General features: G+C 43.0%; 1 protein-coding gene across 1 annotated transcript; it reads right to left on the bottom strand.

Moving 5' to 3' along the window:
• Positions 1–403: 403 nt before the first annotated feature.
• LOC140897032 (olfactory receptor 287-like) lies at positions 404–1,330 on the bottom strand. The gene has a single exon (XM_073309291.1). The coding sequence runs from the start codon at positions 1,328–1,330 to the stop codon at positions 404–406; it is 927 nt and encodes a 308-aa protein (XP_073165392.1).
• Positions 1,331–13,462: the final 12,132 nt, after the last annotated feature.

Genomic DNA, 13,462 nt, shown 5'->3' on the forward strand with positions numbered 1-13,462 from the left:
ACATGTCATGACAATGTTAAAATAAATGGAATAACGTACATTGCAAAACAAACATTTTGAAGTGGAATTTTGATTCCTTCCCCCTCTCCCCCCAACAAACGGTTTGAAATGGGTTTGTTTTGCAATTTCCATTTCACATGACATTTGGAAAATACTTGTTTCTGCTGTGATTTGGAATGAAAACAAATGTCAAAAAGTCTCCATTTTCCCCATTTGATTTCCTGTCACTGCCTGCCTAAATCAGTTATATCCAGGCCATTGGGCAATAGTATCATGTCCTACTCGGGTGCCCAGATGTCCCAATTTTATAGGGACAGTCCCAATTTTTTGAGTCTTTTTTTTATATAGGCTCCTATTAGCCCCCACCCCCATCCCGATTTTTTACACTTGCTGTCTTTTCACCTTATGTCCTACTGAATGCCTTTCTCAAGATTTCTTTAATGTCTTTGTTCCTTAGCGTGTAAATGAAAGGATTAAGCAATGGTGTCATGATAGTGTTCAAGAGGGTGACAACTTTGTTCATTTCCAGTGAGTTTTGTTTGGAAGGCTTGACATAAAGAAAGATGGAGCAGCCGTACCATAAAACCACGACGGTGAGATGGGCAGAGCAAGTGGAAAAGGCCTTTTGCCAGCCTTGGTCAGATGGGATTCTCAGGACAGTGGAGATGATGTAAATGTAAGAGACCAGGATGACGGCACAGGATCCAAGGACGACAATAAAGCAGACAGTAATATACACCATCTCAGCGAGATGCGTGTCGGTGCAGGACAGCTCTATCCAAGAATCTACATCACAGAAGAAATGGTTGATGACGGTAGAGTCACAGAAGGACAACCTGGTGATCAGAAATGCCAGCACAGAAGTAGTCAGGAAGCTACTTGCCCATGATCCAAGAACCAGCTGAATGGACAAAGTGCTGTTCATGATACAGCTATAGCGCAATGGGTGGCATATGGCCAGATAGCGATCATAGGCCATGACAGACAGAAGTAGATATTCGGTGCAGCCAAGGGAGAAGACAAAGTACATCTGCAGGACGCAACTGGGGAAGGAGATGGTTTTGCTTTGGGACACTAGGAGAGCAAGAGTTTTGGGAATGTAGCCTGTGGTGAACCAGATGTCCAGAAAGGAGAGATTACAGAGGAAGAAATACATCGGGGTGTGCAGGTGGCAGTGGATCCCCACTAAGGAGATGATGGTGATATTTCCCATCAGCGTCAGGAGGTACATGAACAAGAAAAGCAGGAAGAGAGCAATCTGCAAATACCGAGAGCCAGGGAACCCCAGCAGAATAAATTCCCTCACATTGGTCTGATTTCCCTTCGCCATTGGGTGCCCTCTTAAAACTGTTAAGACACAGGAAACTATAAAGGGAAGACAAAGAAATACCCAGGTGACTTGGTTAATTGCAGCTCATTGTTAACAAACTGAGCAGTCATGTACATAGATAATATATATTATTTTTTTAAAGCCCAAAGGGATTATACAATCTGACCTCCTGTATCACACAGGTTGGATAATTCCTTTCACCAAAGCCCAGTAGCTAATGGTTGAACCAGGGCTTACCTCTTAGGAAAAAGATATCCTATCTTGACAAGAGCCCTCATCTCCCATTAAAGAGCAGTATCCTGCAGGATACTGAACACAATTTATGTGAAGTAGTGCACATTCAGTTCTCAGTAGGAGATGTGAGTATGTTGTCATCTGAGAACTAGAGTTTCAATGGCAGATTGGCACCTAACTTCCCTAGGTTCCTTTGAAAATCCCAGCCTTAGATTCTGGTCCTCCCACAGAGCCAAGAAACCTGGCCTAACTGACCTCCCAAAGCCAGATGTAGAATCCTGGATTTCTTGCTCTCAGCCCTCTGCTCTAATCACGAGGCCCCACTTCCCTCCTAGAGCTGGGAATGGAACACAGGAATCCTGACTTCTAGCCCTAGAACCCTTAGACCCCATCCCACTCCCAGAGCTGGAAAACAGAACTGAAGCATCCTGATTCCTTTTTCTAAGCCAGAGGTTCTCAAACTGTGGTCTGCGGACCACTAGTGGTCTGCAAGCTCCATTCAGGTGGTTCACGGATATTTCCCTCTAAGGTGAGCATCTGGGCAGCTGCACACAAGAGAATGAAGGGCCACCCACCTAATTAGTGGAGCCATGAAGGTGTGGCTTCACTAATTAGGTGCCTGGACCCTTAAGACGCACATGTAAGGTGAGGTTGTGGTCTTGGAGGGAATAGGGGGTAGGTGGTAGGGGCAGCAGGGTGAGAAGAGTGGGTCTGGTGAATTTGGGACATGCAGGGCTGCAGCGGCCAGAGAGGTGACTTTCCCCAGCTCCAGGGCTGCGGATGCCAGGGAGAGATGACCCTCCTTCCCAGTCCCAGCTTGGGGGCTGCTGTGGTCGGGTAGAGGCACATCCATTGCATTAGAAAGGTAGACTACAGATATTAAAATATGAATTGTGTGCTTTTATTTGTAGAACAAAAAATACATTAAGGTTTTTTTTATATCGCGCTTTTATCCAAACCACTTTACAATAGTTAGCTAATGGTACAAATGTTTGGAAAGATCATTAAGTGGTCTCTGAGACCCTAAGCAATTTTCAAGTGGTCCATCGGAAAAAAAAAGTTTGAGAACCACTGTTCTAAGCTATTAGCTCACACTCCCTCCAGAGCCAGAACATCAGAACATAAGAACAGCCATACTGTGTCATGTGGAGGGATAGCTCAGTGGTTTGAGCATTGGCCTGCTAAACCCAGGGTTGTGAGTTCAATCCTTGAGGAGGCCATTTAGGGATCTGGGGCAAAAATTGGGGATTGGTCCTGCTTTGAGCAGGGGGTTAGACTAGATGACCTCCTGAGGTCCTTTCCAACTCTGCTATTCTAGAATATCAAAGGTCCATCTAGCCCAGTATCCTCTCTTCCAACAGTGGCCAATGCCAGGTGCCCCAGAGGGCATGAACAGAATGTCTGCCTTGAGACATCTTAAAGGACAATCCTCTGTTGTTGATGGAGTGCATATTTGACTTATACCTCCTTTGAACCATTGGTAACCATGATGGTACCCCCGATTTCCAGACTCCATTCACTTCTAATTCTGGGTATTCTCTATATTAAGGTTCCATTCATACATAGTTTGTAAAGGATTAATAATTGAAGCATTAATAAATGCTTACCCAATTTGTATTGAGGCCAACCACTCCAAATGTGTTTATAAACCCGATATATAACCATTTCTGAAACTTTCTACTGATGTGCTTATAACCCTGGGAACATATACTGCTTATGTCTTTAGCATGCTTAAAATCAATTAAACTTTGTCAATAGGCATGGAAGAATTCATTTTCCCCATCGCTAATATCAATGCTTATTTTTAAGTATTGCTTTTCTATTTTTATGGATTTAGATTTCCATATTTGCACAGTATTATGCTTTTAAGTGTTTATTTCCATTTTTATCAATTAAATGTTCAAAGTTGCAGTTCATTATGTGGGCCAGACAATGGAGCAGAGTCAGACAATTATTTAATGACAGTAGATGTTGAGATTCAACATGTTAAAGGTTTATAACTGTTAAAACTCTGTCATCACTTGTCAAAATAAGCAGAGCAAATACCCTTAAGCAGCATTTTCCTTCCTTACCTGTTAATTTGGATTATTGATGGAAATATATTTATGTCATTTTCTGGGTGTGCAGTGAAGTCAACGTTTATTGTCATTTACCGACAAAAATCTGATAATTCCAAGCCTGTTTCTAAAGGACTTAGAAAGGGAATCCTAATATGAAGTGTGATCCCATTTTCTTCAGTTTAATTAGCATCTCTGCAAACTGCACTCTCTTCAAGATGTTCTCACAGGAGTCACTGACAGGAATGTAGTAAACAATTCTGTTGGTGATACAATCGCTAGAATCTTTGTCTTTTCCCTCTAAAGTCACCGTATGACTCAGACTAAGTTTGGGGGAAGATTAGACCTGCCAAAACAAAACAAAGTATCTCTGCATAGTTTGCAAAACTACAACTATTTTGTAAGACAGCAAGAAGGTCAAACTGACCAGAAACCGAAAGCGAAATGTTTTTATACTGGAGAGTGAGCGCAATGCAGAAGCATAGGATTGCATGCTCTATGATGCTTGAGGGAATTATGAACCCAAATCCATTGAATTTCTGAGGGATTTGTGTAACTTCCTCTAAACTAGTATTAATTTGAATGCTAAGAATAATAATAACACCACCACATCTGATTTCATTTAAACCGGTGTAACTTATAAGCATTCTGAGTAGATACTCAAAGAACTTTCAGAATACTCACTGTGTGGATGGCAGTTCTGTGGATGCATCCTGAATGAAACATAATTGCCATCACATCAAATGTAGAAAAAAGGTGCTCTCTTAAGCATAGAGAGAAAAAACCAACAGTTATTTTTTAAACACAGACAATCATTCTGCTTCTCTGACACATTTTTTGAACATTTTCAAAAGATTCAAGCACACAACCTGCTCTAATGAAGTCAACCATCAAATATCCTTAATAGATTATCAGCATATCTTAGTATATACTTATAATTGAAAATGAACTATGTATTTTATATGCTATTGTCTTCCTCTCTCTCCCCTATGGCACTGAAGTCTATTTATCTCTTATATACTACTGTCTTCTTAGGTGCTCCATTCAGGCAATGTAAGAGTGTTCAATCCAGGATGACTTATTTCATCAGCTCAGGCGGCCACCTTGGGACATAATCTTCAGAGAAATTCACAGACTTTCTCAGAACTACAGAGGGAATTGCTTGAGGGGCCATGAACCAAATAATTCAAGAGCCAATCCTCAGAGAAGCTGGCTCTAATTCCCACATGGGTTTTGTAAACTCACACTTACCTACCTTCATAGATTTCCTCTGCACTAAATTCTGAGCAACTTCTACATGCTCTTGCCGCATGTCAAACCTCAATCATTATTCGTGGATCCAGTCCTGAGACGAGTTGGCTGAATAACAGAGCGCAGTGGGACAGATTCTTTAGGCAGCCAACCAATAGCAACAACACTTAGCTCTTATAGTGGGCTTTAAATCAGTAGCTCTCAAAGAACTTTACCAAGGAGGTCAGGGTCACGATCCCCATTTTACAGATGGGGAAACCGAGGCACAGACAGGGGAGATTCACGCTGGAATGGGTGAGAGGGGAATCAGCCAAACTGAGTGTAGTGAAGTTACTCCAGATTTACATGGGGGTGAATGAGAGGAAGAATCAGGCCCATTGACTGCAATGGGCCAAAAACCAGAGTCTCTTCTCCTGATCGTCCACTCACTGACACTGGGCTTACACAGCTATAACTCCACTGACTTCAGGAGAGTTACTCCAGATTTGCACTGGTATAGGAGCAGGATCCTGCCCCATGTGAACATAGCATGTGCCTGAATTTTAGAGGTGCAGAGGGGAATCACAACCCTGGCCAAACTGCGTGGACCAGATCCTCGCCTTGTGTGAATCAGCAAACCTCTATTGATTTCAGCTGAGCAATTCTAACTTATATCCACTGGGGATCTGACCCAGTTTGACTTGGGATATCAGGAACTATAGGTGCCCATGTCTCATTCTCTTGCCCTGAACTGAAATCTAGTAGACACTGCATTTCATTCTCAAAAACACATTTCCTTTTTTCAGAGGAACAGCCGTGTTAGTCTGTATTCGCAAAAAGAAAAGGAGTACTTGTGGCACCTTAGAGACTAACCAATTTATTTGAGCATGAGCTTTCGTGAGCTACAGCTGATGAAGTGAGCTGTAGCTCACGAAAGCTCATGCTCAAATAAATTGGTTAGTCTCTAAGGTGCCACAAGTACTCCTTTTCTATTTCCTTTTTTGTTTCCCTTCACTCAATTGAGTTAGAAAGTGGTTTGTTGTCTTGAAATACAGGAAAGTAAAATAAAGCACAAAGTATCCGTCATTCCCTCCTCATGTACCAGGCAACCTCTGCAGGAGAAACAGCAGCCAGACAGTGAGGTGCCCACCTCACACTTTGATCTTGTAGGCCAGGTGTTTATGCACATAAAGGTGCAGCAGGAGCCTAGGAGGACTTTCCAAAGCACCTGAACAGATGAGGTGCCTAACTCCCTTTGGATGTTACATGGCTATCCTGCTTAGGTACTTTTGAAAATTCCATTGAGGCCCAGCTCCTCAAAGGTATTTAGGTGCCTAACTCCCATTGATTTCAATGGGAGTTAGGCACCAATGTGTCTATGTATATCTTGAGGCACCAAAATACCCTCCATGTAGTGACCTCAGGTGTCTATCTACATTTATGCCTTCAATAGAGCAGGAGTAGCCCATTATGCAGGGATTGTTTACAAATGTTTCCCATGGCCATCAAGAGGTATGTGAACAAGAATAGCAGGGAGAGAGAGATCAGTAAATACCAAGAGCTAGGGAAGCCAAGCAGAATAAATTCCTTCACATTGGTTTGATTTCCCTTCACCATTGATTTCACAATCTGCCAGAACACAAACCATAAAAGGAAGGACAAAGAAACCACAGGTGGTGTGGTAAGGGACAGATCATTGCTGATAGATAAATAATTGAGCTAGGAGAAGCAAGCTAATCTTTTTTTCCACAGTACATCTTAATATCAGAAAATGTGGAATAGCTGAAATCAAAAATTGTCCACAGGAAAATGTCAATTTTGACAAGGTGGAACTGCAGCACTTCTGGGGCAGAATGTAGTTTCCGCTGACAAAAATTCTGCAGAACAAATGAATTCTTTGTGTGTGCAGTGGTACAGAATTCCCTCAAGAGTAATATATATTACTGATATGGACTTTATTCTGGTTTCACATTATAAATGTAATCAGATCATAACCTCTAGTACCTATGCTACCATTAATTTTTAAGTCTGTGATCGGTTCCTCTTTATCTGTCAGGATAAGGTCTAATGTAGAACTACCCCATGCAGAATGCAACATTTATTGAGTTAGAAAATTGTCATCTATGATGTTTAGAAATTACAAGGATGTTTTAGGACTGACAGCAAATAACCTCCAGCATATGTCACTCACATTGACGTGCCCCATGATCACAGGTTTTTTTCTGCACATTATAGATAGGTGCATAAAGAGGTGATCATCTTGTTCCCAGTTTTGATTTGGTGGTCTGTAGCAGAAACCATCTTGTGCTTTGGCTGTTAGGACATTGATCCATAAGCATTTAAGATCATTTTCTTCCAAGTTATCAGTAACTCAGAAACAAGTAATGTTATTGATGACCTATAGTGCCATTCCCTATTTGATCTTTCCTAAATAGGTTATAATAATAGATTTTAACATTCCAGTTGCATTAATCATCCCTCCAAGTTTCAGTAATACCAAACAGATCAAATTTATTCTAATAAACGAACAATTCCAAATCCCCTTGTTTGTCACCCAGACTCCTAGCATTCGTGTATAGGCAGTTCAGTAATTCCTTCTCTTCATGTCCTTTGATTCCTTGATTAATTTTGTTCTATATATTTCCATTTTGTTCTGAGTGCTCATATCTTCCCTCTTTTTAACCTCCCCTTTTGCTAATAGTTTAATCCCCTCCTGACTACTCTAGCCAGCCTGTCCCCAAGAAGACTGGTCCCACTTGTACTGAGGTGGACTCCATCCAAACTATATATCCCCCCTCCATAGAAAGTGGACTGATGTTCCACAAAACCAAGACCCTGTACCCTGCACCACTTACCTAGCCAGCCTTCACCTCCACACTCTTCTTAGAATCATAGAATATCAGGGTTGGAAGGAACCTCAGGAGGTCATCTAGTCCAACCCCCTGCTCAAAGCAGGACCAATCCCCAATTAAATCATCCCAGCCAGGGCTTTGTCAAGCCTGACCTTAAAAACTTCTAAGGAAGGAGATTCTACCACCTCCCTAGGTAATGCATTCCAGTGTTTCACCACCCTCCTAGTGAAAAAGTTTTTCCTAATATCCAACCTAAACCTCCCCCACTGCAACTTGAGACCATTACTCCTTGTCCTGTCCTCTTCCACCACTGAGAATAGTCTAGAACCATCCTCTCTGAAACCACCTCTCAGGTAGTTGAAAGCAGCTATCAACTCCCCCCTCATTCTTCTCTTCTGCAGACTAAACAATCCCAGTTCCCTCAGCCTCTCCTCATAAGTCATGTGTTCCAGACCCCTAATCATTTTTGTTGCCCTTCGCTGGACTCTCTCCAATTTATCCACATCCTTCTTGTACTGTGGGGCCCAAAACTGAACACAGTACTCCAGATGAGGCCTCACCAATGTCGAATGGAGGGGGACGATCACGTCCCTCAATCTGCTCGCTATGCCCCTACTTATACATCCCAAAATGCCATTGGCCTTCTTGGCAACAAGGGCACACTGCTGACTCATATCCAGCTTCTCGTCCACTGTCACCCCTAGGTCCTTTTCCGCAGAACTGCTGCCTAGCCATTCGGTCCCTAGTCTGTAGCTGTGCATTGGGTTCTTCTGTCCTAAGTGCAGGACCCTGCACTTGTCCTTGTTGAACCTCATCAGATTTCTTTTGGCCCAATCCTCCAATTTGTTCTTCATTCAGTCTTCTTTCATTCATGGGACAGGAAAGATCTCAGAGAAGATTGCTTAGATGTTCTTCTTCTTCAGCATGCTTCCAAGTTCCCAGAAGTCGTCTATTGTGAGATATCCCACAGCACAATGTCATTAGTGTATTATGAACCACCACCAATGGATCCTTGCCTGTTGACTTCAGAAGCCTTATTTTATTTCATGTGAAGAAGACATACCACCAAGCTCTTGAGAAAGAATTTTCTGTACCACTTCAGACCACCAAGCCACCAGGTCTTAAGCCATGTCTACACTACCGGCTAAATCGGCATTGCTGCGATCGATGCAGCAATGTTGATTTAGCGGGTCTGGTGAAGATATGCTAAGTCGATGAGAGAGCACTCTCTGATCCTCTTGTTGAGGTTACAGGGACAAACCATCCCGATGAGTTGAAAGAATAGTAAATATGGCAGGCGACCAACTTGGCTTAATGGTGAAATCCTAGCGGATCTTAAACATAAAAAAGAAGCTTACAAGAAGTGGAAGGTTGGACATATGACCAGGGAAGAGTATAAAAATATTGCTCGGGCATGTAGGAATGTTATCAGGAGGGCCAAATCGCACCTGGAGCTGCAGCTAGCCAGAGATGTCAAGAGTAACAAGAAGGGTTTCTTCAGGTATGTTGGCAACAAGAAGAAAGCCAAGGAATGTGTGGGCCCCTTACTGAATGAGGGAGGCAACCTAGTGACAGAGGATGTGGAAAAAGCTAATGTACTCAATGCTTTTTTTGCCTCTGTTTTCACTAACAAGGTCAGCTCCCAGACTGCTGCGCTGGGCATCACAAAATGCGGAAGAGATGGCCAGCCCTCTGTGGAGATAGAGGCGGTTAGGGACTATTTAGAAAAGCTGGACATGCACAAGTCCATGGGGCCGGACGAGTTGAATCCGAGAGTGCTGAAGGAATTGGCGGCTGTGATTGCAGAGCCACTGGCCATTATCTTTGAAAACTCGTGGCGAACCGGGGAAGTCCCGGATGACTGGAAAAAGGCTAATGTAGTGCCAATCTTTAAAAAAGGGAAGAAGGAAGATCCTGGGAACTACAGGCCAGTCAGCCTCACCTCAGTCCCTGGAAAAATCATGGAGCAGGTCCTCAAAGAATCAATCCTGAAGCACTTGCATGAGAGGAAAGTGATCAGGAACAGCCAGCATGGATTCACCAAGGGAAGGTCATGCCTGACTAATCTAATCGCCTTTTATGATGAGATTACTGGTTCTGTGGATGAAGGGAAAGCAGTGGATGTATTGTTTCTTGACTTTAGCAAAGCTTTTGACACGGTCTCCCATAGTATTCTTGTCAGCAAGTTAAGGAAGTATGGGCTGGATGAATGCACTACAAGGTGGGTAGAAAGCTGGCTAAATTGTCGGGCTCAACGGGTAGTGATCAATGGCTCCATGTCTAGTTGGCAGCCGGTATCAAGTGGAGTGCCCCAAGGGTCGGTCCTGGGGCCGGTTTTATTCAATATCTTCATAAATGATCTGGAGGATGGTGTGGATTGCACTCTCAGCAAATTTGCGGATGATACTAAACTGGGAGGAGTGGTAGATACGCTGGAGGGGAGGGATAGGATACAGAAGGACCTAGACCAATTGGAAGATTGGGCCAAAAGGAATCTGATGAGGTTCAATAAGGATAAGTGCAGGGTCCTGCACTTAGGACGGAAGAACCCAATGCACAGCTACAGACTAGGGACTGAATGGCTAGGCAGCAGTTCTGCAGAAAAGGACCTAGGGGTGACAGTGGACGAGAAGCTGGATATGAGTCAGCAGTGTGCCCTTGTTGCCAAGAAGGCCAATGGCATTTTGGGATGTATAAGTAGGGGCATAGCGAGCAGATCGAGGGACGTGATCGTTCCCCTCTATTCAACATTGGTGAGGCCTCATCTGGAGTACTGTGTCCAGTTTTGGGCCCCACACTTCAAGAAGGATGTGGATAAATTGGAGAGAGTCCAGCGAAGGGCAACAAAAATGATTAGGGGACTGGAACACATGAGTTATGAGGAGAGGCTGAGGGAGCTGGGATTGTTTAGCCTGCAGAAGAGAAGAATGAGGGGGGATTTGATAGCTGCTTTCAACTACCTGAAAGGGGGTTCCAAAGAGGATGGCTCTAGACTGTTCTCAATGGTAGCAGATGACAGAACGAGGAGTAATGGTCTCAAGTTGCAGTGGGGGAGGTTTAGATTGGATATTAGGAAAAACTTTTTCACTAAGAGGGTGGTGAAACACTGGAATGCGTTACCTAGGGAGGTGGTAGAATCTCCTTCCTTAGAGGTTTTTAAGGTCAGGCTTGACAAAGCCCTGGCTGGGATGATTTAACTGGGAATTGGTCCTGCTTTGAGCAGGGGGTTGGACTAGATGACCTTCTGGGGTCCCTTCCAACCCTGATATTCTATGATTCTATGATTCTATGATTCTTGTCAACATCTCTACTCCACCTCCCCGAGGGATGGAAGCTATGCTGATGGGATAGCGTCTCCCGTCGACATAGCGTGGTGTAGACACTGCTGTATGTTGACCTAAGTTCGTCAACTTCAGTTATGTAACTTTCATAACTGAACTTAGATCAACTTAAGCATTAGTGTAGACTAGCCTTTAGCTCTGGGAAGGCAGCACACCATGCTGTTGTCCACCAGTCCCTTGCAAAACATTCTTTCAATTCTTCTGAGTATTGAATCTACAACAAGGATCATTTGTCTTCCTAGGACAACTGGAGAACTGAGCTGTCCAACTTTTGCTTTGATTTTTTATACAAAAAAACCTATCAGAATTTTGGTCTGTAGGGAATTCTGAAATCTTTATTTTTGTTCTCATTCAGAATAAAAGAAAAAAATGACATTTTGGAAATTCTAATGGAACAGAAATTCTGGGTTCTGACCTGCTCTAGTTCTGATCAACATGAAATGTTTTGACATTTCTGAGACTAAAATTTTTTGAACATTTGATTCCACAAAAATATTTGGTAGTTCATCTTTTCATCCTGATTCAGCATGAAAAGAAATGTCAAGCTATTGGAATTTCCTATGTGATGGACATTCCATTTTCCAGGAAGCTCTAATTATGGATGGGATGTCCAAAGACACCAAGAAGTGCAAAAATTCTATTGAATCTCACTCACGAGCCTTTGGTAAACCCCAACTACATCATCTATGATGCAGTAAGGACCAAATTTGTTCCCCAGTATGCACAGGCCCAAATCCCAAATGTGTGTGATTTAACAGATCTGACTGAAAAATAAAAATGTATGGCTCCAAAAAAGTTGGCATGATTTTGGGGACGTTTTTTATTATTCTGTAACAAAATATTTAGTTTGAAAAGCAACAAAACTAACATTTTATTTCATTTACTTTCAAATTATTTCTGTAAAAATAAGCTAAATTATTTGAAATCACATTGTTTTCATGAAACATTTTGATTTTGATGAAATATCATGTGAAACATTGAAAACATTTGGCCAGTTCTGGTGACTGAGAAATGGGTTTTACCAATGAGGTCTAAGAGGGTTAAGCAACCTCCTTGAATTGAAAGTCATAGTGTAAAGCCAGACGGGACCATTAGACTATCTAATCTGACGTTCTGTGTATCACAGGCCATTGATTTTCATCCAGTTACACATATATTGAGATCAGTTACTTGGGTTAGACTTTCAGTCCTTAAGAGACTAAGCTGTTGTGAGCCACAGGCAGAGACCAGGAGAGACCGAGGTGACACCAATGCCCAAGGCCCCTGCAAGGACAGGGAACTGGTCACCTGAGATCTGTCCAGATGATTGTACCAAGCAATCTGTGTCCCATGCTGAGGGGGTGAAAAAACCCCAAGGGGAAAATTCCTTCCTGACCTGACATCTGAGGATCATTTTGACCTGATCATATGAGGAAGACATACCAACCAAGCTCTTGAGAAAGAAGTTTCTGTACCACTTCAGATCACCAACCCACCCCGTCCAGTGTCCTGTCTCCCGCTGTTTCCAATCTCTGATGCTTCAGAGGAAGGTTTAAACAAACAAAACCACCACCACTGCCACCCACAGAATACGGAGCAGCAGGGGAACAAATCCCACCTTCTTCCTGACCCTTGCATGTGACCAGCTGAAGCCCTGAAGCATGGCATTTGATTATAGTAATTGTCTGAATGCAAGTTTTATTAGAATGTTGAGGGCAATGCAGGCAAATCTGTTCTCTCTTGGTATGTCTACATAGAACAGTAAGCCTGGGTGTCTGACACAGGTTTGAGACTAAGACGCTCTTCTGTCCACACACAAATCAGTCTGACTTAAGTCAGCAAGCACTCAGGACCCGGGTCCTAGGACTGTACTAGGGGCACGGGTCAGAGCCCACGTCCTGCTGTGACTTGGCTCTAAGCACTATCATTTTGCTGTATGGACAGAGCTCAACCCACAAACCTGAGTCAGAAGTTCTGCATCGTGCAATATGCATGTTACCATGGCTGTGGGACCTGGGTCTAGCAATTGTAAACCCAGATGGACGCTCAAGCATAGGCTTGGGAACCTGAGTCCACAAGGCCATGAAGAAGGGGGATGAACACGATTCATAGACTCACATTTTCACAGGCTGCAAGGCCGGTAGGAATCACCACCATCATCCAGGCTGACTCCACAAACCCACATACACAAATACATACAGACCTCAGAATTTCTCCCAGATGCTGGATTAAAGCATGCCTTTTACAAAGAGATCTAATTTTGCCTTAAGGACTTCAAGTTATTGTGAGTCCACAACTTCCCTGGCAAACTGTTACAATGTTTTATTACCCTCACTGCTAGGACACTGCAAAGGCAGTTGGATGTCTCATTTTCTTGCACTCTTTTGAAAAATCCCATCTTAAATAAGTACAATACTTTCCAAAAGATTGGAGGATAAA

This window comes from Lepidochelys kempii, chromosome 13 (genome assembly GCF_965140285.1).
Source record: "Lepidochelys kempii isolate rLepKem1 chromosome 13, rLepKem1.hap1, whole genome shotgun sequence".
Taxonomy (NCBI): domain Eukaryota; kingdom Metazoa; phylum Chordata; order Testudines; family Cheloniidae; genus Lepidochelys; species Lepidochelys kempii.

Coding starts and splice junctions, on each gene's coding strand:
- LOC140897032 (XM_073309291.1), bottom strand. CDS start 1,330: ATGGCGAAGGGAAATCAGACCAATGTGAGGGAATTTATTCTGCTGGGG.